Here is a 21091-nt window from a genome sequence, read left to right on the forward strand (position 1 = left end):
TGAACCAGTGTTGTGTCCTAACATAACAGATGACTAACCAAAGAGCCGAGTTTTGTATCTTTAAGCTCAAAAGCAGGTCACAAACAAAACATTTGTTTTGTTTTTCATTTTTAAATGGACATAAAATTGTATTTTTGCACCAACAAGGTGACTCCCAAAGAGCTGTTGGCTGGAAACTTGGCATATGGCGTGCAGTGTATCCTACTCTGAGAAAACTGTACAGAAGAAGAAGTGCGAGGCCTTCAGCTGCAGGTCAGTCAGAGGTGTTGGAGATCTTTGATAAACTGATGAATTATAAACTCAGAAAAGTTACATCAGAATCTGAGCCACCATTCGGGAACATCTGGAGACATCTGATTATCAGCAGCTTCGTGTTTCAGCATGATACTGAGCCAAACACACGGCCAGTGCAGTGAAAGCACATCTGGATAGAAACAGACAGAGGAACTCTGTCAGTCATGGATCGGCCTCCCCGGAGCCGGACGCCAGCATGACTGAAGTGGTAACTTACAGAGATGACAGAGTTCAGACTGAGCTGAAGAATAAAGGTGTTCATAAAGAATACTGACTTTTAAGCATCAAGGTAGAATTACTACAAACTCTGTTTTTGCCTTAGATACTATTTTTCCATGTATGCTTGCATGTTTGCAATAAATCACTGCATTTATTTCCCATTTTTCCTAAAGTAAATGTCCAAACATGCCCATAAGTGTTTCCTCTTCCTTCTTCCCTTTGTCATTTTATCAAGAATTCCCCGCTCGACCTCTCTAGGATCGTCTTTTTATTCACTATCATCGCAGCAATTAGCCGCAGTTGTCAGACTGTCAACCAAGTATATGTTTGTACCTGGAAGACTCAAGCTGAACTTCTAGGAAGACCAGTATGTTACTGCTAACTTATGGGTTTAGTGGGCAAGCTGGACCATTAAGCACAGGTGGTGGTTTTGCAAACATTGTGATAAATTAGCTAACTGGCAAAGGCTACATGCTATGTGCTAACTGTAGGTGCCAGCTACAACTCAGTGGGTGACATCAGATTATAATATGAATGAAAAAGAATATATCTGTGGTTCTGTTGGGCTGGTTCAAACTTTAGCTTTGTAAGAGTTTAATACAGTAAAGCAGAAACTCCGGCACCCAGACGAGTATAACTGAACCTATCAAGAAGTGTTAAGTGTTATAAAACAACAATACTTTTTTTTTTCAAGAAAGGTGTAATTTAAGTCTACGAGCAAACAACAATACTAAGTGTTTCTGCCTCCTGTCACAGTTCGATCGTGCCTCTGCGTTCCCACTGAACACTTCTTCATGCTCCTACTAAAATCTGGCGTTTGAAAATTAGCATGTGAGATAGCAGAGCTTGACATGATTTTAAAATGTGTTCACTTTGACTGAAAGTTAGCTCAGCCTATCACAACGTGATGTTGACTGCTTGCTCCTCCCATCTCTTGCTCCACTTCCTTATCCAAACTTGGACTACCCGGCTCAAGTCAAGAACAAAGATGGCAGTGAAGGCGAGTGTTAGCATCATGAATGCTCATTTGGAGGCCTGGGGTGCCAAAAACGTCTAAACCTGGAGGGAGGGATTAAGACAGAACAAGTGAAAAGGTGATGGGGGATAGATGGATGTGGAGAAATAGATGGGAGGGGGTTTCCATTCCTTTTAATATGCTCACGTCCCAAAGAAGCACAGGGAGTCACTTTACCCTCGCTGTATTTTTAGCAGCCGAGAACACAGAGAGAAGCTGGGATCCATGTCACTCTTTATCTCTCTCGCTCATTAACACATGCATTCCCGTAATATCCATTTCCACTTAAAAATCCTCTGATTGATGGAAAGTTTTGGCTAGTTCGGTGTTCCTCAGGGCCTCAACGTGACTTACCAAGTCAGATCAACGTGATCCTCACTGCTCTGTAACGTCTCACAGTCTGGGTGCATTTAAACTGCAGCTATGATACTGACTAAAGAGGATTTTAGCTCCGGTCCACCTTCCGCTTTAACGCTCCCACTGCATTTTAGCTCATCTCTTTTTAGCCTCCCTCCGTCCCTCCTCTTGACTCCGATCACCCCCACCCCCCTCCCTTTCTCTCCCAGTAGGGTGGAGTCTATGAGTTGATCTGAACAGTTTCAGGGTCACCCTCCAGTCGTAGAGGGGTGATCTGGTCCTCCTGTCCTCCTGCTTTCTTTAATTTTCCTTTCTGAGGTCTTCCTTTGGATATTCCCAGTGTTTCGACAGTCATCCTCGAATTCATATCTTTGTTCTTCACATCTTTCAAATTTCACTCTTAACTGGAGTACATTTTACTGGAGTTTGCCTGTCCAAGTCATCCTCCTCTTCCTCATTACTTTGTTCCTTTTATCTCTGGATCACTGGACACAAACAGTCGATCGACCAAGCAACGAGAATATTACCAGCAACCAAGCAGCAAGAATGACCGATAAACCGGGGATGACGACTGGTGGCGGAGATGATGCGGGTAGCATCATGGCATTGCTGGAACGCGTGGCGGGCCTCATGGACAGCGTCCAGGTCACACAGCAGCGCATGGAGGAGCGTCAGCTTGAGCTGGAGAGCACGGTCAAAACCATCCAGGCCGACGTTGTCAAACTGACCAATGAGCACGCCAACACCAGCTCTACCGTCGACCGGCTGCTGGAGAAAACACGGAAGGTCAGCCGGCACATCAAGGATGTCAGGGTGCGTGTGGAGAACCAGAACATCAGGGTCAAGAAGGTGGAGGCCACTCAGGGTGACCTCCTCGCCAAGAACAAGTTCAGGGTGGTCATTTATCAGGTAAGACTCTCACGCGTTCTCTGTATCAGAAAGTTCTTGTTCTTAATATGCTTCATGGATCAAGGAATGTTGGAAACAGTCCTTCTGGACATCCAACCAAGGGATTACTGATGTAGTTCTTCTTGTTTGAAGATCAGTGGATGGTTGATTCAGTAGATCTGAAATGACAAACCCAAACAAAATCAGCAGTTGTCAACAGTCAACACCAGCAAAACCAATTCCAATAATAAAGATATAATTTGGAGCTACCAGCCCGGGGGACTGGATTAGCCTCTGTCACTGTTCTGTGTCTAAAGGTGGCCTGGTGAAATGCTCCTACCATACAGCACCAGTGCAGTTAGCATTGTTTTATCAGCACAAAGAATCCTAAATCTTAGAAAGAGGACTTTCTTTTATGTCTTTATTAAGAAGCCAGAGTAATGGATTGGCTCACTTTGGGGTTCTGTGGGGTTTGAGCCTCTGCATCATTATTTTTTTTAGTCCACAGTAATCCTGGCAGCCGGTTTCATCAGGGGACAAACTGAACTTTTGGACTGTAGAAGTTAATAAGGCCAGCTGGTGTTTGACGAAAGACGACTGTAAAGGTGGATCCAGCTGGTTTATGTCTAAACTAGGCATTCGCTCACCTCCAGGTCTTTAATTCCAAGAAAAGTCCGAGGATGTTTTTATGAAGTACACAAACTGTTGATGGGCGGTGGTCACTGATGTTAAACTCAAAGTGAGCTGCAGTTGTGATCTTTACTGGAGTTTAACATGACTGTTGTGTTCTTTGAGAGCATGTTTGTGACCACCTCGTTTTGTTTTTATGTCACTGTTGATTCACATCTGAGTTATTTTAAGATTCACACCAGCCGATGAAAGTCTCAGTCTCAACCTCTGAGGTTTGAAATAGCAACAAGCACACCGGGATTCATTTTACTTCTTTGGCCTTCACAGTTAGCAGCTGGCAGCATGACAGTGACGCGGTTATTTTAGCCCTGGATAAGCTTCAGTGTGCTGAAAGGTTACCGCACAGACCTGAAGCTCACAGCGAGTCATGTACTTTAGAAAACTAAAGTAAAAGAGGACTGATTTCAGATTATCATTATTATTATTAACAGTTATAAAAAGATTATTATTTATCTTTTTATAACTGAGTTGGGCAAAACTTTTACACAAAGACGAGCTGTTAAACCAGCAACGCTCAAAGATGCAAACACACATTTGTGAATTTTATGCAATAAAGAGACACTGATGCTTCGTTACACAATGAAACCTAATTCATCAAAGAGCATTGCTTTTAGTTCACTGTGTGAAGAATCAGCTGATTTAAGCACTTGTTAAACATTAAAACATTCACTTTAAGTGACGCAGTGAATTCAGCATTCAAGTTAGCATGTAAGCTAGTGCGGGGACTGCAGGGCGTGGTTCTGTTACTGCGTCAGGTTGCAGTCCCGTCAGTGAGGCCACACAGAAATGCAAACATCACGCCGTGTGGGATGGAAGCAGAAATAGGAAAGACTTCCATGCTTGTTTACGTTTTGTGAATTTTCACATTAACTCGAGTTTTTAGATCCTGTGATGCTACTTTCTCGGTTCTTAGACGAACGCTGATGTTTGGTGGGTTGTGCTCATCCTGAAGCTCTCAGAGACTTAATGAGTGACGATCACACTCTGACTAAATAAACGACACTGTGACTGTGGAGTTCCCTCTCATGTAGAGCTGTGACTTTTACACAGCAGGCAGTCACATCCACCAAGGCCTCTTTAGGAAACACCTCCCAGCTGCTTCTTTTCCACAGCAGTAAGAAGAAAATGAAGCGTGTTGAGCTCACAGAGCTGCTGTACTGTAAGTGACTGAGCCAGCTGACTGCTGACAAACCAGGTTATTCTGAGTCTGCAGCTCCTCCATCTCCTAATATAGTTGTCTGCCCTCCCTCATTCTCTCTGGCTATGAACCATTTCATTAGCTGCTGCCTGCTCCCAGTTAGACTGATGGAGGAAATCCTCCCAGTGGAAGCAAAAGCTGTGGGGACTCAGCACACAACCCATGTCAGGAGGTCAGATGGGCTCATAGCCTTCAACCCTCCATATTTGGCCCTTACTCCTGCAGTCTGGCAGAGCAGAGAGGTCCCAGAGTTTCCTTTTTTTAACCACAAAGAATGAGTCAAATGGTTAAACTGTTTGCTGTTGGACGAGTCCATCCAGCTCAGGTTTCAGTCCTGGTCTCAGCTCAGGAAAGATGACCTCAGAAAGCTGCACACAGTCACTGCTGTGTGTTCAGCATCAAACAGCCTCACAGTCTGTTTGTGCACAGATGAACCCGACGACAGCAGGATGATCAGAGCGATTTAGAGGCTGAGTTTTTACCGTTCATTAGCTGCTTCCTGCTGTGAAGCTCAGCTCTGAGTGTGCTGTGTTCATCAGAGCTGTGGAAATGTCAGCTCAAACATATCAGGTGTCACATCTGTGATGCTTCTGTTAGCATGCTAACTACAAGTTAAGTAACAGGTTCATTTGGGTTTAACTGCAGGATTATTCACATTATTCAGACAAATAAGTCGAAGATGTCTGAGCAGTTTGGGAACAGAAACATTAAAAAATGTCGTGAAAAACATTTTTTACAACATCAAACAGACTGATGAGGAATAAACAGTGTGACGGCAATAACAGTGTTCGTGTAACTGATTAAAGTCGACCAAATGTAAAAGCTGAATATAAAAAGAGTTTTCAGAATCTGAACATTTTGTAACATCAGTTCAGCTTTGATGTTTGTTTTTAAACCCTCCATAAGTAATCAGATTGGATTCCATGTTTCATGGATCATGTTGCTCATTAGATTCATTTCCATGTGATCTGCATTCAGTGAACGCGACATTTCAAAGTAACTTGAGCCCAACGTTTATGGATCCCATCGTCAAAGTATGAACTTCAGCTTCCTGAGACGACAGGACGGCGGCTCGGATTTCCTGATCGGCTCTTTTCCGCTCTGGTGTCCAAACTGCTGCACATGATGCTCACAGCACATCTACATCACTACAGATCAACATTATAAACAGTCTCATCTGGACTGTTTTCATTGAGTTGATTGAACTGGAGGCTGGTTTAAGCAGCACACCTGCTGCTGGTGTTTGCTATGTGGGGTCAGACTGCAGGCTTACTGGGCAGCTCCCAGTATGAATGCTTTTCTGCGTAACCTGATCTCAGAGTTACAGACAGATGCACGGCATGACGCAGCCTGGAGCTGAAAGCGATCCCGTGTTGCTCTGCGCTGCTAGCAGATATTAGCTTCCTGCAGGCGCGCGCTGAGCTGCAGAAACAGGTGCTGCAGGTTATTTCTGGATGCAGGATCACGGCCCAGCACAAGTCTGCATGACACACTTCATACAAAGACACAATTACATCTGACATCACTGCTGAACTTTGTCCACCAAAAGACATGGACCATTGAATCGGTTTGTTTTCAAGCTTGTTCTTTGCTCTCTCTCTCACTCTCTCTCTCTCTGTTTCTCAGGGTGACCAGGAGGTGAAATCTGTCGCCCCGGGAAACGAGCCAGAGGAGCCCAGCAGCAGCGGCGGGGCCCGGGCCAGTGCCGAGGTGGAGCCCGACAAGTTCGAGCTCCCTCCAGAGTCGGACGAGGAGTACATGGTGGTGGAGGAGGCCGACTCCTCGGCAGCCAGCCGCATAAAGAAGACGGGGCTGACGCGCATCGAGAGCTTCAAAGCCACCTTCTCCAAGGAGAACATGAGCAAGACCCGCGAGAACCTGGGCACCAAGGTGAACAAACTCGGCGAGCGCATCGTGACGGCCGAGAGGCGCGAGAAGATCCGCCAGTCCGGCGAAAGGCTGAAGCAGTCGGGAGAGAAGCTGAAGGACACCATCACCAAGAGTGTCCCAGCCAAGCTCAACCTGAAGAAGGAGAGGACTGTGGCAGAGGGCCAGGAGGGAGCCGAGGGCGTCACGGAAGGAGCTCTGCCCGTCCCTCCTCCCAAGGGCCGCAAGACCAGCCCTCACGCTGCCAGGCCGGCCGAAGACGAGGGCAGAGCGGAGGGATCTGAGGTGCCGATGTACGACATGAAGCAGCTGTCCTAAAACCAGATCTGCGCCCTTTCTTTGGACTTCTGAGACACACTGAGAGGAAGGTTTTTGGGTAGCTGTACAAGAATAAATGATTCATTAAAAAATAAAATAAAGATTATTTTGTGTTGAACACTTGAAGGAAGCGAGCAGAGAACAGATCCAATCAGACTGAACATCAAACCCGGCTCCTGAGAGCAAGTGTGCTTCTGGACATTTACCATCAAATCCCGAGTGAAGTTATTTTTCGGTCTCGTGTTCAATAAACAGTGAGCTGGGAAAACTGAAGAACAGACTTCAGACGTTCCCTGCAGAGTTTCTGCTGCTCGGTCGTCTGCATGTTGCTGAGACTGAGCTGATGATGAAGCTGTGATGGGTTTATGGCACGTTTGGTTCTGGAGAAGAGTTTTGCTGTCGGTGCAGGTGAAATGATCAGAGGTTACAGCCTCTGGTTAAAGTGGAGGCAGCGATCAGGACAGCTGAGCAGCAGAGGTCTCGAGGGTCCTAAAGTGTAAAAGCATCAGTGTTAGTAACACAAAGATCACAGAATGGGATCATCCACACAACACTAACATCTAAATCCATGGCAGGAACTCTTCCAGTGTCCTGAAAAATCTGCGATGCTGAGATTAAAATCTGTCTGCTCATCTTAATGCAACATTTACTAAAGTCTGGTAGAAGTTTTACTGATTTCCAGTCACTTAGCACACGTGTGGATAGGTGGTGGGTTGTAGAGCAGACTGAAAGCTTTAAGTTCATCCTCTGATTGAAAACAGATACAGGAAGTATAACGCTGGTGTAAGACAGGAAACAGCAACACGGCAGCCATCTTTTTCCTCCCATGATGTCCCAGCAGAAGCTGGGGTTTGTTAGATCCTCTTCGATCCAGAGGAAACAGGCTAAAAGAGTCGATCGGGGGGATCCTGGTTTTATTATGTGCTCGTTATGATTGTGTGTTAGAGACCTGCAGATTCCTCCACTCTGCCTCCTCCTCTGCAGGAATCAGCCTCTTGGCTGGTTTTATTCACCAACGTGAATAAAAGCATCAAACTAATCCAAGTTCATTGTGAAAAGCCTGAAAATGGAGGAATAAATCTGTCAGTTACCGTATAAAGTTTGAGTTTGTCAGTGTTTTACACGGAGACGGTCGTCAGATGTTGAATGTTTAGCATGAATGTTCCACATCTGGAGAAACCTTCAAGATTAAAGCCAGTGAAAAGTGAAGAGTTTCTGCAGCAGCCGCACTTCCTGCAAACGTGTTCTTTCAAAATAAAGTGAAAAGTCTAAAATTATATTCACGACAGGTTTAAAGGTGGTCACATGGTTTTAGTGGAATGCCTACGTGGGCGCGTCCGAGTGATTTTGACTCAGATTCGTGCAGCGTGGAGCAGTAAACACTTGTTTATGTTCATCTGGACTCATGAATGATTCCAGTTAGCACATTTCCAGCCAATGAAACGTAACTACAGATGAAGACAAACACATTTAAGCTGCCTGACTCTCGAGTGCGGCTGCATGCTCCCATTTTCAGTCTGTTTTAGTTTTCAGTTTAGAGGAACGCTGCAAACTCACACAAACTTCTTTCTTGTGAGGTTTTGTTGTCAGACTGATAAAAGCAGCAGCAGCTGGTGTTTGATGAGCAGACGTGTGTTTCCTGTTCTGTAATAATCAGCTTGTTACCATCACATAATGAACTCAGCCGTGACCAGTGAGGCCGTCCTCGTGCGGTTCTCTGGCGCTGATTCTGACTGTGACCTTCACCTCTGCAGGGTCGCCTCTGCTCGTGGCTGAGCTCGTCAAAATAAGAGCTTCTTCATTTCTGTTGGTGAAGAGGAGTCTGCTCTTCTTCACCAACAGGAAGTGAAACATTTCTCACTGATTCTGAAATCTTCACTTGTCTCACAAATTCACAGTAACACACACACACGGTTGTGTTTTCATATTCTTGTGGGGACATCTATTTGACATCATGCTCTCCTCAGCCTTTTACTCTAACCATTAAGACTGAATGCCTAACCCTGACCCGACTGTCCCTGACACTAAAACCACATCCTGAGTCCCAAAAATGTCTTCAAACTTGTGGGGACGGGCATGTTGGTCCCCACAAAGACATGTAAACATGTACACCCACACACACACAGGCATTAATGACCTCACAGGTTCATGTTTGGGGCTTTTAGCATCTTTGTGTGTCGGTCAGATTTAATTCACTCTTGTTTTGAGGTTTTGTGCCTTTTTGTTTCATTCTTTGTGCGTTTATTTTCTCTTTAAGCCTTTCAGGACTCGTGCTGTCGGCTTTTTCCTGCTGTGTTATTAGTATTTTTAATTTCTAAACTTCTTCTAAAAGAAGGACCGATGGAACATTTATGTGAAAATAAACATGATCATTTAATGTTTTTGTCAATCATTAAAAAATAAATCCTGGTCTTTCATTTTGCTGCTGCGTTGTTCACAGAAACACATATTTTCCTGTTTCTTTCTGTTTGTGCGTTTTGCCTGTTTAGCGCTGCTGAGCAGGAAAACCCAGACGAACAACAACCTCTTTTAAGTAAATATTTGAGTCACTTTGGCTCTGAACTGTAAAAAACTGCAGACTGAACCAGATTTGAAGGCATCACAGGAACAGCCTCACATTCAAAACATGAAAGACAGGACTTTTATTTTGAAACACTCAGGAAATGACAGATGGAAAATTTTTTAATTAAAACAAATTATTATTTTATGCATTAAGTTCGTACAATCACCAGAACTGAGATGATCCTCACATCAGCTTTACTGTGTGAGGTCACATACACAATCATTAATGTTACTATTATTATTATTATTATTATTATTATTATTATTATTATTATTATTATTATTATTATTATTATTATTAGAGACTTGCAGGGAGAAGCGGTGGAAACATTTTGATTTTCATAAATTTAACAGACTGAAAACCTACAAACATGTTTGGTGCTGAAGAAAAATGGAAACTATCAGAACATCAGAATAAAAAAGCTCAAACTGAAACTGTGGGGAGGTCTGAGTGAGACGCAGCAGAGCCCCACGGTCAGTGTCTGTCCATGTCTGTGGAACAACAACGTTTGGATCACTTGCAGTCGCAGAGCAGCGCGGCGCCTCGCAGCGTCCAGTGCTCGGGCGGCTGCACGCTCCTCAGCTGCAGGGAGAAGATGAAGTTCAGGTCGGTGCGTCGAGGCTTCTTGTAGACGGGACACGAGTACAGGCTGACCGCCCCCCCGCCGCCAGGGGGACGCTTACTGTCGGCCATGTTGGCTGAGCTGACGGCGAAGACGTGGACCACAGGGAGGGGGGTGAAGAGGACCTGAGGGGCCGAGACAAACTTATTATTACTGAGCAAAAACAAAAATACTTTGATTTCATTTAGTTCCTAAACTTTAGTTTAGATTTAGTTTCTGAATCATTTAATAATTCATAATTTTTCATTAGATGAATCTTTAAAAACTCTTAAAATGTTTTTATGTTAATTTACAAAAAAATACAGAAACAGTAAAACGTTGGACTTTTGAACGCTGAAGTTTTTTAAAGCTTCAGTTTATTATTTTAATTTAAGTAAAAAAACACTGATTTTAAAAAGACAAACTTTGGGCGGAGCCTCAACGAGTTTGGCGCCACGTCTGTCCCATCCCGCTCCATCCAGAAAGAGGCCATAGATATAGACTCCACCCACATCTTCAGGGGGCGGAGCTGAGACGTCCTCCCTCATCATCTTGGTGACATCGTTGCTAAGGGTGACCGTGTCCAAGGCCCAGCCCCTGGACAGGTTGGAGCGTGTCGTCTCCTGGCGCATGGCGGTCAGGAAACCCTAAAGAAACAAAAAACATTCGGAAAGAAAACTGAAGAATTCCAAAACTCCAGATTTCCGGAACAACGAACCAACCTGCGGGTTGAAGAAGCCGGTGAGCCAGAACTGGTTGGGCCGGCCGGCGCTGATCCACGCGCTGAGCTGCTGGTTCCTCTCCAGCAGCTCGCTGAACCAGAAGCCGAGCGTGGCCGACGGCCAGCTGAGCCTCAGCCACAGGCGCGGGATCCGAGCATCGAACATGCTGTCGAGGGCGTCGCGCAGGTCTTCAGACATGATGATGGTCCCTGCAACGGCGGAAACACGAGTCACATCGAGCGTCAGTGAACGTGTGTGTGTGTGTGTGCGTGTGACTGACCATCGATGGCCAGTCTGAGGTCAGTGAGCGTGCTCCGTACGCTGCTGATGACACGCTGCATTCGGTCCAACTCCTGTCGGAGGAAGATGTTCATTGGCTGAAGAGGACCCATCTTCTGGAGTTGACCTTTGACCTTCAAAACACACAGAGACGTCATGTTTCTCCAGAGGACTCATGAACGTGTTCGTGTTTGATGGTTCAGAGATGCCAGATTCTGCTGATGATTTAAAGTCTGAATTCATCTAAAAGAATCAGACGCTGACAAATCTGCTGTCTGAAATCTATTCACTCGTTTCCATCATTCACTGGGCGACGGTCGGGGTTAGCAGCCGGGCTCTAGAGTACAACCACACTGTGCTTTGTCATATTTATCTCTGCATTCTTTTTCACTTCCTGTCAAAGATCAATAATGTTAGCTTAGCATAAACATTAGAAACAGGAAACAGCTACCCTGGCTCGGTCCAAACGTACCCAAATCTGCTCACCTGCATCTCTGACACTCGTGTATTAGTACACTGTTTGTTTGAGCTGCACAGAGCTGCGTGTGTTTCTTGAGCCTAACAAAGCTGCTTTGAACATGAGCACATTTTTGTTTTTAACTTGGCAGCTTGTTGCTTACACAGCAGCTCAGCTGTTTCCAGTATTCATGCTAAGCTAAGCTAGCTGGCGGCTGATTGGTGGGATTGTGTTCTTCGTCGAGTTTTGGGTCGGCCGTTCGGTGCTAAACAAACACCTCGTGTGGGATGTAGTCAAGTGGCAGCTTCTCCAGCATCTCATTGGCTAGTCTCTGCACGCTGGCCTCCCTGGTCTCCCCGGCCCCGCCTCCGGTGTCCTTCGGTTGGATGTTGATTATGGTGCTCAGCGTGTCATTCGCCAGGTTGGTCTGGTAGGTGATGTCAGCGTTGGGGTGGAGTCCAAACACCTGCAAACAGGAGAAATGTGACATGTGACTGGGCTAGTACTGCCTCAGTGTGGACGCGTCCCGTCTCTGAGCGTGCTCGGACCTCCGGTGAGTCGACCAGCGGCAGCCCCTCGATGTGCTGCAGGACCTCCTGGATGCTCTTGGCCTTGGCAGGGATGCTGTAGCCCTTAAAGAAGCAGAAAGCTTCACTGAAGGTGCTCTCACTGAACCAGACACGCGTGAACGTGTTGAGGAGCCGTTTGTCCAAGTCATCCGTCACCCGACCGCCATACTGGACTTCACCTGGAGAGCAGACGTGAAGAAAGAGTCAGGAAGATTTCTGGATACCTGGAGGGTTTGAGGTTTCTCTCATAATCTGATGGATGAAACGTTACGGTGGAAAGAACAGAGCAGGTTTAAAGAGACTGACCGAGCATGTAGCGCAGACAGCTCCAGTTCACGCCTCTCTTCACGTCCAGGTTGTCCAGGTGGTTCTGCACAAACTGGATGCTGGAGGTAAAATCTGCCTGGTTGAACTCGTAGGGGATGTTCCAGCCGAGCGGACCGAACTTACGACGCTCCTGATGGGATAAAGAAGAAGAAGGAGAAATGATAACATCAGAATGATCTTACAGGAGCTGTTTTCCACAAAGAAACGGTGGATTTATGAATCTGATCGTGTGGGTGTTGGCAGATACCTGGACGGTGGTGTGGAGGAAGGCCACAGCGTACAGCAGAGGCTTCCACTGAGGCAGGTTGCTGATCTCTAGCTGGTCCTGAGTGACACCATTAAAAGTCCTCTTCAGACCGGCTTTCATGCCTGATGCCGACAGATAAAATAAAATAAGTGGGAAAGTGAAAGACAGCGAAGGATCAATAAAAATTCACGAGTTCATCAGGATCACGTCTCCTACCAAGAGGAGGTTCATTGGTGAACTTGATGGAGGACTGAAGGAAGGTGATGGGGAACCTGCTCACAAACACAAACACAGTCAAGCAGCTCTGCTGGTTTAAGCTGAGACTAAATGTGCCGTAAAGTGAACCTGCAGAGGAGCCGCCAGGACTTAAAGCAGGACCTCAGACCTCGTCATTGTTACCTGGGGTGCACGTCGGTCGTCAGCCACACTCGGAAATCTTTGTGCACGCTCTCCGGCACGGCTGATGTGACCGTCTCCAGCAGCTCATCCAGGAAGTCCAGTCCCAGGTGGCAGTTCTGGAGGAGGAGCCAGCCGCCGTCCAGCATGCTGTTGGCCAATAGCCTGCGAGCGTGAACCTCTTGGCCCTGACCCATGGAGATGGGATGGCACGGCGCCCCCTGCAGCAAAAAAAATCAAATCTAGGCTTTAACAAAATAAATCAGTATTTTTCCTTAATTTGCTTTTGCTCCTGTACTTTCAGCAATTTTTCTATAAATACACAAAAATTATTTCTGTATTTTCTTGTGTACCCCGGTCATCTGCACTCTTTAGGTTTAAAGTAAATATCCGATCGTTTGCTTCAATAGGATTTATGACTATATTATTCGTACTTAGTATTAATTATTTCGGTAGTTTCCGATGTTTTTCCTTTTTATTACATCATCGTTCACCTCCGCCCTTTCACTGCTCGCCCTCACCTTATTCTTGGCTAATCTCTCGATGTTCTCAGTCGGGTCGGAGCCCATCGACAGCAGACACACCATCGGCGTTCGGTTGTTGCTCTCTGCCAACATGGCGTCCAAGTCCAGGACCGAGCCTTCGGCGTACTGTTGGCCCAGAGACTCTGAGATGTAGCGCCGCGCCTGCAACCATCAGCTGTTAGCCTCCACATTAACCAGTCTGCTCTGTCAGATCAAATCAGCAGTCAGACCTGAGCGATGGTCCGGTCGGGGCACCAGCTCCGGATGAGCAGAAGCTTCCGGAAGGTGTCGAGCTTCTCCTCGTAGCCATCGGGCAGCGGGGCGTCTTCTGGCGCTGGATGGTCGAACCACGCTTTCCAGGCGCGCTCGTTCTGGTTCACCTGGTTCAGAATCTGGAAGAACGCAGGCAGGCTGGACAGCTGCACCAGGTTCAGCCAGGTCTGGTCCAGGATCCAGCTCCGTGGCTTCGATTCTACAGAGTTCAGGTCCAGAGAGGCTCCACCTACACCGAGAGAGAAACCACTTTCACTCTCAAAGGACTCTGGAGGATGCAGGAGAAGAAAGGAGGAGGAGAAGGTAACCTTTGATGAAGGTGAGCACCTCCACGTGCGAGATGATTCGGGCCTGCAGGTCGATCTTTAGAGCCAACAGCAGAGTGAAGAGCAGCTTGTGTTCCTCGTACAGACCTCTGGCTGTGTAACGGTACACCTGAGGGACAGACAAACATCCTGAACCTCCACTCGAGTGCACGTTACAGGAAAGAAAGGACAGCCCTGAGGTGTGCGCTGATGAGGAGCACCTGGTAAGTGAGGAAGCTGATGATGTTGCTAATGCGTTTGGAGGTGACCTGCGACCTGGCCGAGTTCTGCATGGACGAATCAAAAAGCCCGAGGAACTGCCACAGCGACGTCTGGTACATGACGTTCACCAGCGACATCTCCACAATCAGGAAGTAGAGGATGCTCCCCCTGGTGGCCACTGGCCGGTACTCCTCCCTGGCCTGGTTAATCTTCACCTCTGTCTCCGCGGCAACCGTCAGCTTCTCACTTACCTGGAAGATAAAAGGACTCAGACAGGACCTACAGCTGTGGGATACTGTTTGTCTGTGATTTGAACCGGGGGAACAAATCGTGGCAGGATCAGCTTGATGTTATTTGTATCCTGCTGTAACTTTACTGTATAAAGAGCAAACATCTCCAACATGTCAGGAGCAGTTAGTCATTACAACAAGTGTTTGTGAACTAAAAATCAAGAATGTGGGATACTGTTCGTCCGTGATTTGAAGAGCCCAGCGCTGCTCCCACTTTTTTTTAATTCATTTATTTTATTTATTTTATTTATTTAATTTTATTCATACTGTGCCCCCCCCCCCCCCCCCGCAAGGGCTCTGCGCCTCCCCTAGGGGGCGCCCCCCCCCCCCCCCCATTTTGCGACACCTTACAGCGGATTTATTCTTCACATTCCAGCTGCAGACTTTTATCCTTGGACGTTAATAGAGTGCAGCTGATGATTTTTAAATGTTTTCCTCGATGAACATTACAAACATGCATCAGACAATAACTTTTATCCCGTCTTCCTTCTCTCACCCCAACCGGTCGCAGCAGATGGCCCCGCCCCTCCCTGAGCCTGGTTCTGCTGGAGGTTTCTTCCTGTTAAAAGGGAGTTTTTCCTTCCCACTGTCGCCAAAGTGCTGCTCATAAGGGGTCATATGATTGTTGGGTTTTTCTCTGTATCTATGAAGTGCCTTGAGGTGACTTTTGTTGTGATTTGGCGCTATATAAATAAAATTGAATTGAATTGAATTGAATTGAATTAAGGAGACGCAGTGAAGGAGCAGCTGGTACCTCCTGAGCGGTGATCTTGGTGACGCTCAGCACCTCGATCAGAGACTGGTCCTCCACCAGCGAGCCCTGTGTGCTGGTGAGCCTGAACAGCAGGCTGTCCTCCAGCTCCTGCATCTTCCTCTTGTTGGACGTCACCTCCTCCAGGAGCTTCACTCGCTCTGCCTCCATCTCCTTCATCAGAACACGGGAATCATTTCAAAATGAGGGCAGGCATATTTAATCCACCTTCAGTTCAGTGCACAGAAACTTTATCTTTGTTCGTGGCCTGTTTGGCCTCCGCTGAGATGTTGGACGGACACGTGGGTTCAGACGTTCCCACCAACATAAAGCAGACAGCATGAGTGTGTGGTGTAAAACATCTTAATGTGGATGTGCCGAGCGCTACAATGGCCTTCAAACATACCGTAGGAAATGTAACTAGCTAACTCATTAACTACGTCACTGATTGGATAACTGGCGGGTGGAGTGACCTGCTTCTCCAGCAGGATGACCCGTCCCAGCAGCTGGTCCTCCAGGCCTCTCTGAGTGACGGTGAAGTCCACCACGGCCGTCCTGGCGCTGACCTCAGGGCTGTATGCTGGGTTGGCCATCTTGGTGGTGATGTAGAGCGTGAAGCCCTTCATTACATCCACCTCCTTGTCTCCAACCTTCACCTGCAGAAGGAGGAGAAACATCCGTTACTGTGTCTTCTTCCTCGTTTAGCCTCCGGTCCAGATCAGCTGTTTTACCTTGTAAGTGGAGCCAGACTTGATGTAGTTTTTGTCCAGTATGTTGTCCAGGACGGGGTCCAGTTCCTCACCAACATCCTCCAGCAGCAGGGGGCGCCCAAGAGACAGGCTGTCCTCCAGGTGGGAACGGAAGTATTTGTGGTTCAAAGACGTCACCTGAGCCACAGAAGAAGAAAATCACGAACAGTCAGCGAAGCGCTCGGACTTTGAGTCACGTGCTGACACTCTCACCTGCAGCTGCTGGTCTCGCTCTCTGTTCTGGATCCAGGTCTTGCCCTGGCCCTGGGGGTCTATCAGCAGCGGGTAGCGGGACGCCTTCGTCACCACGATGCCGTTCTGGATGGACAGGTCGTCGCTGGGTAAACCCTGCAGGTTCCACTCGCTCACTGTGGCGTTGTCCACCAGCAGACCAATCACGTTCAGCTCCTGCAGGAGAAACGGAGTTACATCATCAGCAGGTCAGAACGAGCTCGTTCAGCAGGGTTTGGTTCCTCGTGTTTAAGAACCAACAGAAACAAGGCGGCTGTGATGTGTTTCATCATCTGACCAATAATATGGCTGCTTTGTCTGAGCTGCAGGTATCTGTGTCTCTGGGACACACTCCTACTGTCTGTGGATTCTCTGTGTAAACGTTCAGCTGTGACATCTTACGGGACTGAAGGGGAGGAGCTTCTCCTCCATCTCTTTCCTCCACAGCGTCAGCAGCAGGCTGCGGTACTCCTGGTTAAAGGGGCCGGCGTAGGACAGGAAGCCTGTGGCCAGAAGGACGTCCCCCACCAGGTGTTTGATCTGAGTCTGAAACCCCGCGCTGCTGTCGGTCCAACGGACCTGAGGCACAACAAGACGAGGTGTGAGATGAAGGAACGACGGACCAATGAACCGTTAGATGGATGGAAGGTAGAAGCTGACCTTTTCTCCTCCCAGGCCGTCGATCAGAGCGCGAGCGTTGGCCATCTTCCGGCGGCAGGCCTGGGCGTCATCCTCCAGGTCCTGCTTCTCCTTCATGGCAGCGTCGTAAAGCGCCTGAAGGTCCAGATCAGACACATTTACCAAACTTTAAACATAATAATCGATTAAAATGTTATCAGTGCAAAGAGAAGAGAGAGCCAAATGAGTGGAGACGAAAACCTAAAGTGTCCAAACGAGTCAGCGAGTTTCACAAAGACGGATTTAACTGATAGCAAACTGCTGAACTACAGATGGTCATGATTCTCAGAAGGTTCAATACTCAATAAACCATAAAATCAACAAATCAGTGACCATGAAGTTTGTATTTTCCCTCATTTCTTGTTACGGCTGCTGTTTAACCACCAAAACAGAGGAAGGCTGAAATGCTGCTGTGCACAGAAACTCTACAAGACTTTGAACCCAAATAAAACTGAAGAGAGTCGAAAACCTGCAGTGACAGTGAAACAGGAAACTGCCTCATGATTAGAGATTTGACTGACTTCAGTTCAGTCTTTATTAAAGACGACAGTCTGAGAGCGGGAACACAAACACACTTTACCTGCACCGCGTCCAGCTCCAGCTGTTTAGCATCCAGCTGTTCCTGAGCCTTAGTGAGTTCAGCCTGAGCCACCAGCAGACGGGCCTCCTGCATGGCCAGGTTAGCCTGCGCACACACACACACACTATAATGAGCGCCTGTGTCAGGCTGGCTCCTGCTCTCATGGATACTGACAGCTCTGCGTTCACCTTCAGAGGAAGAACCTCCTTGTTGATGCTGAAGAAGTCGACCATGGCCTGAGTCCAGGAGCAGAGCCCCGCCACGTTCCCACAGATCCTCTTGGCCGTCTCCATGTTGTAGTCGTCCATGTGGAGGTAAGGAGCGAGCAGCTCCACCACCTCCTCTGTGATGGAGTCCTGCAGCACCGAGACGTCAAACATCACCTCAGTTCATGCGTTCATGAAATCTGCTCTCAGTGCAGATCTACCAACTTAGAATCATTTTACTGCAGCGGGATGTCTGTTTGGCTTCTTGCTGCATTTCCTGTCTTTATGTTTTATCACGATCATGTCAAAGTAAACAGAATCTTATGATAATATAATAATATAAACATAAACATAAAGCAGGACTTTATAATGACAGAGAGCAGACGGGTGGATCAGCTGATGCTCCGAGGTTCTCCAGGCGGAGCGCCGACCTCAGAGATCCACAACTTAGCAGGTATGTGACACACGGAGAGAGACAGTAGGTGATGAGAACATGAGAGGGGAGTTTCCCCTGACACACACACACACAAACACACACACACACACACAAACACACACACACAAACACACACACACAAACACACACACACACACACACACAGACACACACACACACACACACACAGACACACAGACACAAACACACACATCTGAGTGTGTGAGGTCAGAGTGTGTCCATCTGTCACTTCTTCAAAAGAGTGAAGCTTCATGAACATGAGGACTCATTCAAACTCAGGTTTATGCTGCAGCTGGAACAAGTATAATAATACCAGTGTCTGTGTGTGTGTGTGTGTGTGTGTGTGTGTCTGCGTGCGTGTGTGTGTGTGTGTGTGTGTGTGTGTGTGTGTGTGTGTGTGTGTGTGTGTGTGTGTGTGTGTGTGTGACCTTGCTGAAGTTGAGCAGGGTGCTGAGGAAGGCTGAGTTCTGCATCAGCTTCATCGCCTCGGCCCACGACGGTCTGGGACAAGGTCGTTCGGGGTCAGAGGTCACGGCGTCGACCTGAGAAAGATGACAGATTTATAAAGCATGTCGTGACTCTGAGGGAACGTTTCAGGCTCCGACTGTGACCTTTCTCTGGAACAGCAGCAGCACGGCGTCCATGATCCTCATGATGAGATGAGGAGGCTTCTGCAGCTTCCTCACCGTGGAGATGTCTGCTGGTTTGATGGTCTGCACACAGAGACAAACTCTGAGGCTGAACACGTGACACATGATGATGACGAGCAAACAGCACACGGGGACAACATGTGAGTCTGAGCTTCACTCAGATCACAGGAGGACAGCGTGTGGTAGAAACATGCAGGCAGGTCGTTTAACGCTTGTTGTTTGTCTGCAGGAGCTTTGATGGTCTCTGAGGTTTTCTCATGAACGGTGCTCAGAGCCGGCTTCACATGCTTTTACTTTACAGGTCAGATTTTAGCAGCTTAGTTTCAGAGCGGTCCACTGGGCCCTCCACCGTGGGACTACCACCCAGTACACACTGCACCATTGAAGCTGACACTGGTGACCAGTCTCACTGACACCATCACACACTCTATCATTATCATCGTTCAACATGTGGACGGAGGTGGCCTGCTCCATCACCTGAGGGATGCAGGTGCTGCTCTGGTTTGGAGGTGGCTGCTGAGAAGCAGCAGAACATGGACGGACAGTTTCAGCTGCTTTTTGTTCTTTGTATTATTATTGTAACACAGATGTAACTGTGAGCAGGTGTCACAGGACCAGCTCTGTTTACTGTCATGCAGACACACTGAGTGTGTACATGAGTGAACACGGCCTCAAACCTGTGAGCACACACGGACGTTTCAGCTAAGATTGTTTCTCTGTGATCGTCTTCTTCTTTTGTTTCAGTTTTTACTTTAGTTTGAGTCAAACTGAAGCCAGTGAAGCTTTGACTCTTCTGTTGTCGCCCACCTGAAGCTCGTGTAAAGTCATGTAAACACTCAGTGGACGAGTCCACGTGGTCACAGCAAACAGACGGACACACGGCCGCTCGCCATCTGCTGATGAAGCTTACGTCGCTCTGACCTGAGCGCTCTGTGGAGGACGTGTAAATACAATGGAGGACTGAGTGTAACCTGTAGGGCGGCCTCAGCAGCCTGCAGAGCCGGTTTCGCAGCCTCCAGTTTGGACTCTGCTGCCATTTTATCGGCTTCGATCTCGTCCACGATGAGCTGAGCTTTATCCTTCACCTTCTGCACCTGCTGCTTCACCTGTAACCACAGAGCGGGGCATTAAACCGCTAGCTGACTCCGCCCACTTGTAAAGCTCCCGGTTTACATGTAATTAAAAGAAAAATGCCAATGAAGACTGTGTAGCACAAACGGAGGACGTCAGAGGTTCACCCCAGAGTCAGACTCATCTGTGACCATCACTCAACGTTTCACATGTTGTTTCCTCGTCGCTCTGCACTTCTGTTCAGTAACATGATGACAAACAGCGTCTGAGGCTCCTTCACGTTAGCTTTATGTTTCATAACAGGCTAATAAACCTTTCAGACGCGTCTCGCTCGCTAACAGGAAACATGTTTTTTCACCTTTTCGGCAGCCTGAGCTTTGGCCGTGACCTCCTGCAGGACCTGGTCTGCCCTCTGGGAGGCGACGGCGAGCTCCTTCTCCTTCACCAGCAGCTCCTCAGAGAGCTGAGACACCGACTGCTCCGCCTCCATCAGTTTACAGAGACCTGCAGGAAGCATCACAAGCATGCGCAGCATCAGCTCGCCTCTCCACCTGAGACAGGAAGTACAGGACGGTTTAGCCCCTCCCATCAAACCATGCTCACCTGTCTGCATGCGCTCGGCCAGCGTGCCGACGTGAGCGATCTTCTCCGTGTAGACCAGCTTGTAGCTGTCGATGAAGGACAGGTAGGACTTTGGCGTCACAAACGTCTGGCGGCGGAAACGCTCGAAATACTCGCCACACTTCTCTGCCACCAGGTCCTGTGAACATCTCGGTCATGTGATCAGTCCGCTCAATACGCTGGCAATTATAAGCTACCAGATTATTGTGGGAGCGCTACCTGGAAGGTTCCCATGGTAACCACAATGCTTTGCTTGACGTCCTCTGAGCAGCGGAGGTCCTGGTACTGAGACAGGAAGTGATGCGATACAGCGATGAGGGCGTCCTGAGGCCAACGCTGGAACCAGTCCACTGTGCAGCCGGAAATCAGACCTGGGAACTGTTCAGGGCAGAGGTCAAAGGTCACTGATGAGAAACAGTAATTCTTAGGAGGACGGAGCCTTTGGCTCCACCAGCT

The 21091-nt window shown here is 47.8% G+C and overlaps 2 protein-coding genes across 2 annotated transcripts in view; one reads left to right on the forward strand and one right to left on the reverse strand.

Annotated features, from left to right (window-relative positions):
• The first annotated feature begins 2098 nt into the window (after positions 1–2098).
• Positions 2099–7965, forward strand: cavin4b (caveolae associated protein 4b). Its single transcript, XM_026180550.1, has 2 exons — positions 2099–2794; positions 6288–7965. Exons 1-2 carry the CDS (start codon positions 2432–2434, stop codon positions 6864–6866), a joined length of 942 nt encoding a protein of 313 aa, XP_026036335.1. The 5' UTR covers positions 2099–2431; the 3' UTR covers positions 6867–7965.
• Positions 7966–9493: 1528 nt separating this feature from the next.
• Positions 9494–21091, reverse strand: part of LOC113028841 (dynein heavy chain 5, axonemal-like) — a 13372-nt gene continuing 1774 nt past the window's right edge. The window contains exons 4-31 of the mRNA XM_026179282.1: positions 20855–21013; positions 20618–20774; positions 20373–20518; positions 19915–20049; positions 18905–19006; positions 18722–18835; positions 17819–17986; positions 17631–17735; positions 17033–17146; positions 16775–16951; positions 16355–16549; positions 16124–16279; positions 15866–16048; positions 15396–15566; positions 14351–14602; positions 14133–14259; positions 13782–14053; positions 13549–13713; positions 13031–13248; positions 12848–12903; positions 12632–12753; positions 12364–12514; positions 12037–12236; positions 11766–11954; positions 11033–11165; positions 10753–10961; positions 10456–10677; positions 9494–10176 (exon numbers count right to left, since the gene is read on the reverse strand). Of these exons, the coding sequence (XP_026035067.1) occupies positions 9943–10176; positions 10456–10677; positions 10753–10961; positions 11033–11165; positions 11766–11954; positions 12037–12236; positions 12364–12514; positions 12632–12753; positions 12848–12903; positions 13031–13248; positions 13549–13713; positions 13782–14053; positions 14133–14259; positions 14351–14602; positions 15396–15566; positions 15866–16048; positions 16124–16279; positions 16355–16549; positions 16775–16951; positions 17033–17146; positions 17631–17735; positions 17819–17986; positions 18722–18835; positions 18905–19006; positions 19915–20049; positions 20373–20518; positions 20618–20774; positions 20855–21013 (4632 nt within the window). The 3' untranslated portion in view covers positions 9494–9942. The remainder of the gene's footprint in view (positions 10177–10455; positions 10678–10752; positions 10962–11032; positions 11166–11765; positions 11955–12036; positions 12237–12363; positions 12515–12631; positions 12754–12847; positions 12904–13030; positions 13249–13548; positions 13714–13781; positions 14054–14132; positions 14260–14350; positions 14603–15395; positions 15567–15865; positions 16049–16123; positions 16280–16354; positions 16550–16774; positions 16952–17032; positions 17147–17630; positions 17736–17818; positions 17987–18721; positions 18836–18904; positions 19007–19914; positions 20050–20372; positions 20519–20617; positions 20775–20854; positions 21014–21091) is intronic.

This window comes from Astatotilapia calliptera, chromosome 9, assembly GCF_900246225.1.
Source record: "Astatotilapia calliptera chromosome 9, fAstCal1.2, whole genome shotgun sequence".
Taxonomy (NCBI): domain Eukaryota; kingdom Metazoa; phylum Chordata; class Actinopteri; order Cichliformes; family Cichlidae; genus Astatotilapia; species Astatotilapia calliptera.

Excerpts from the sequence above, each read along its gene's own strand:
- cavin4b (XM_026180550.1), top strand. The coding sequence starts at position 2,432 with ATGACCGATAAACCGGGGATGACGACTGGTGGCGGAGATGATGCGGGT. Across the intron at positions 2,795-6,287 it reads TCAGGGTGGTCATTTATCAG|GGTGACCAGGAGGTGAAATC; the intron begins GTAAGACTCTCA and ends TCTGTTTCTCAG.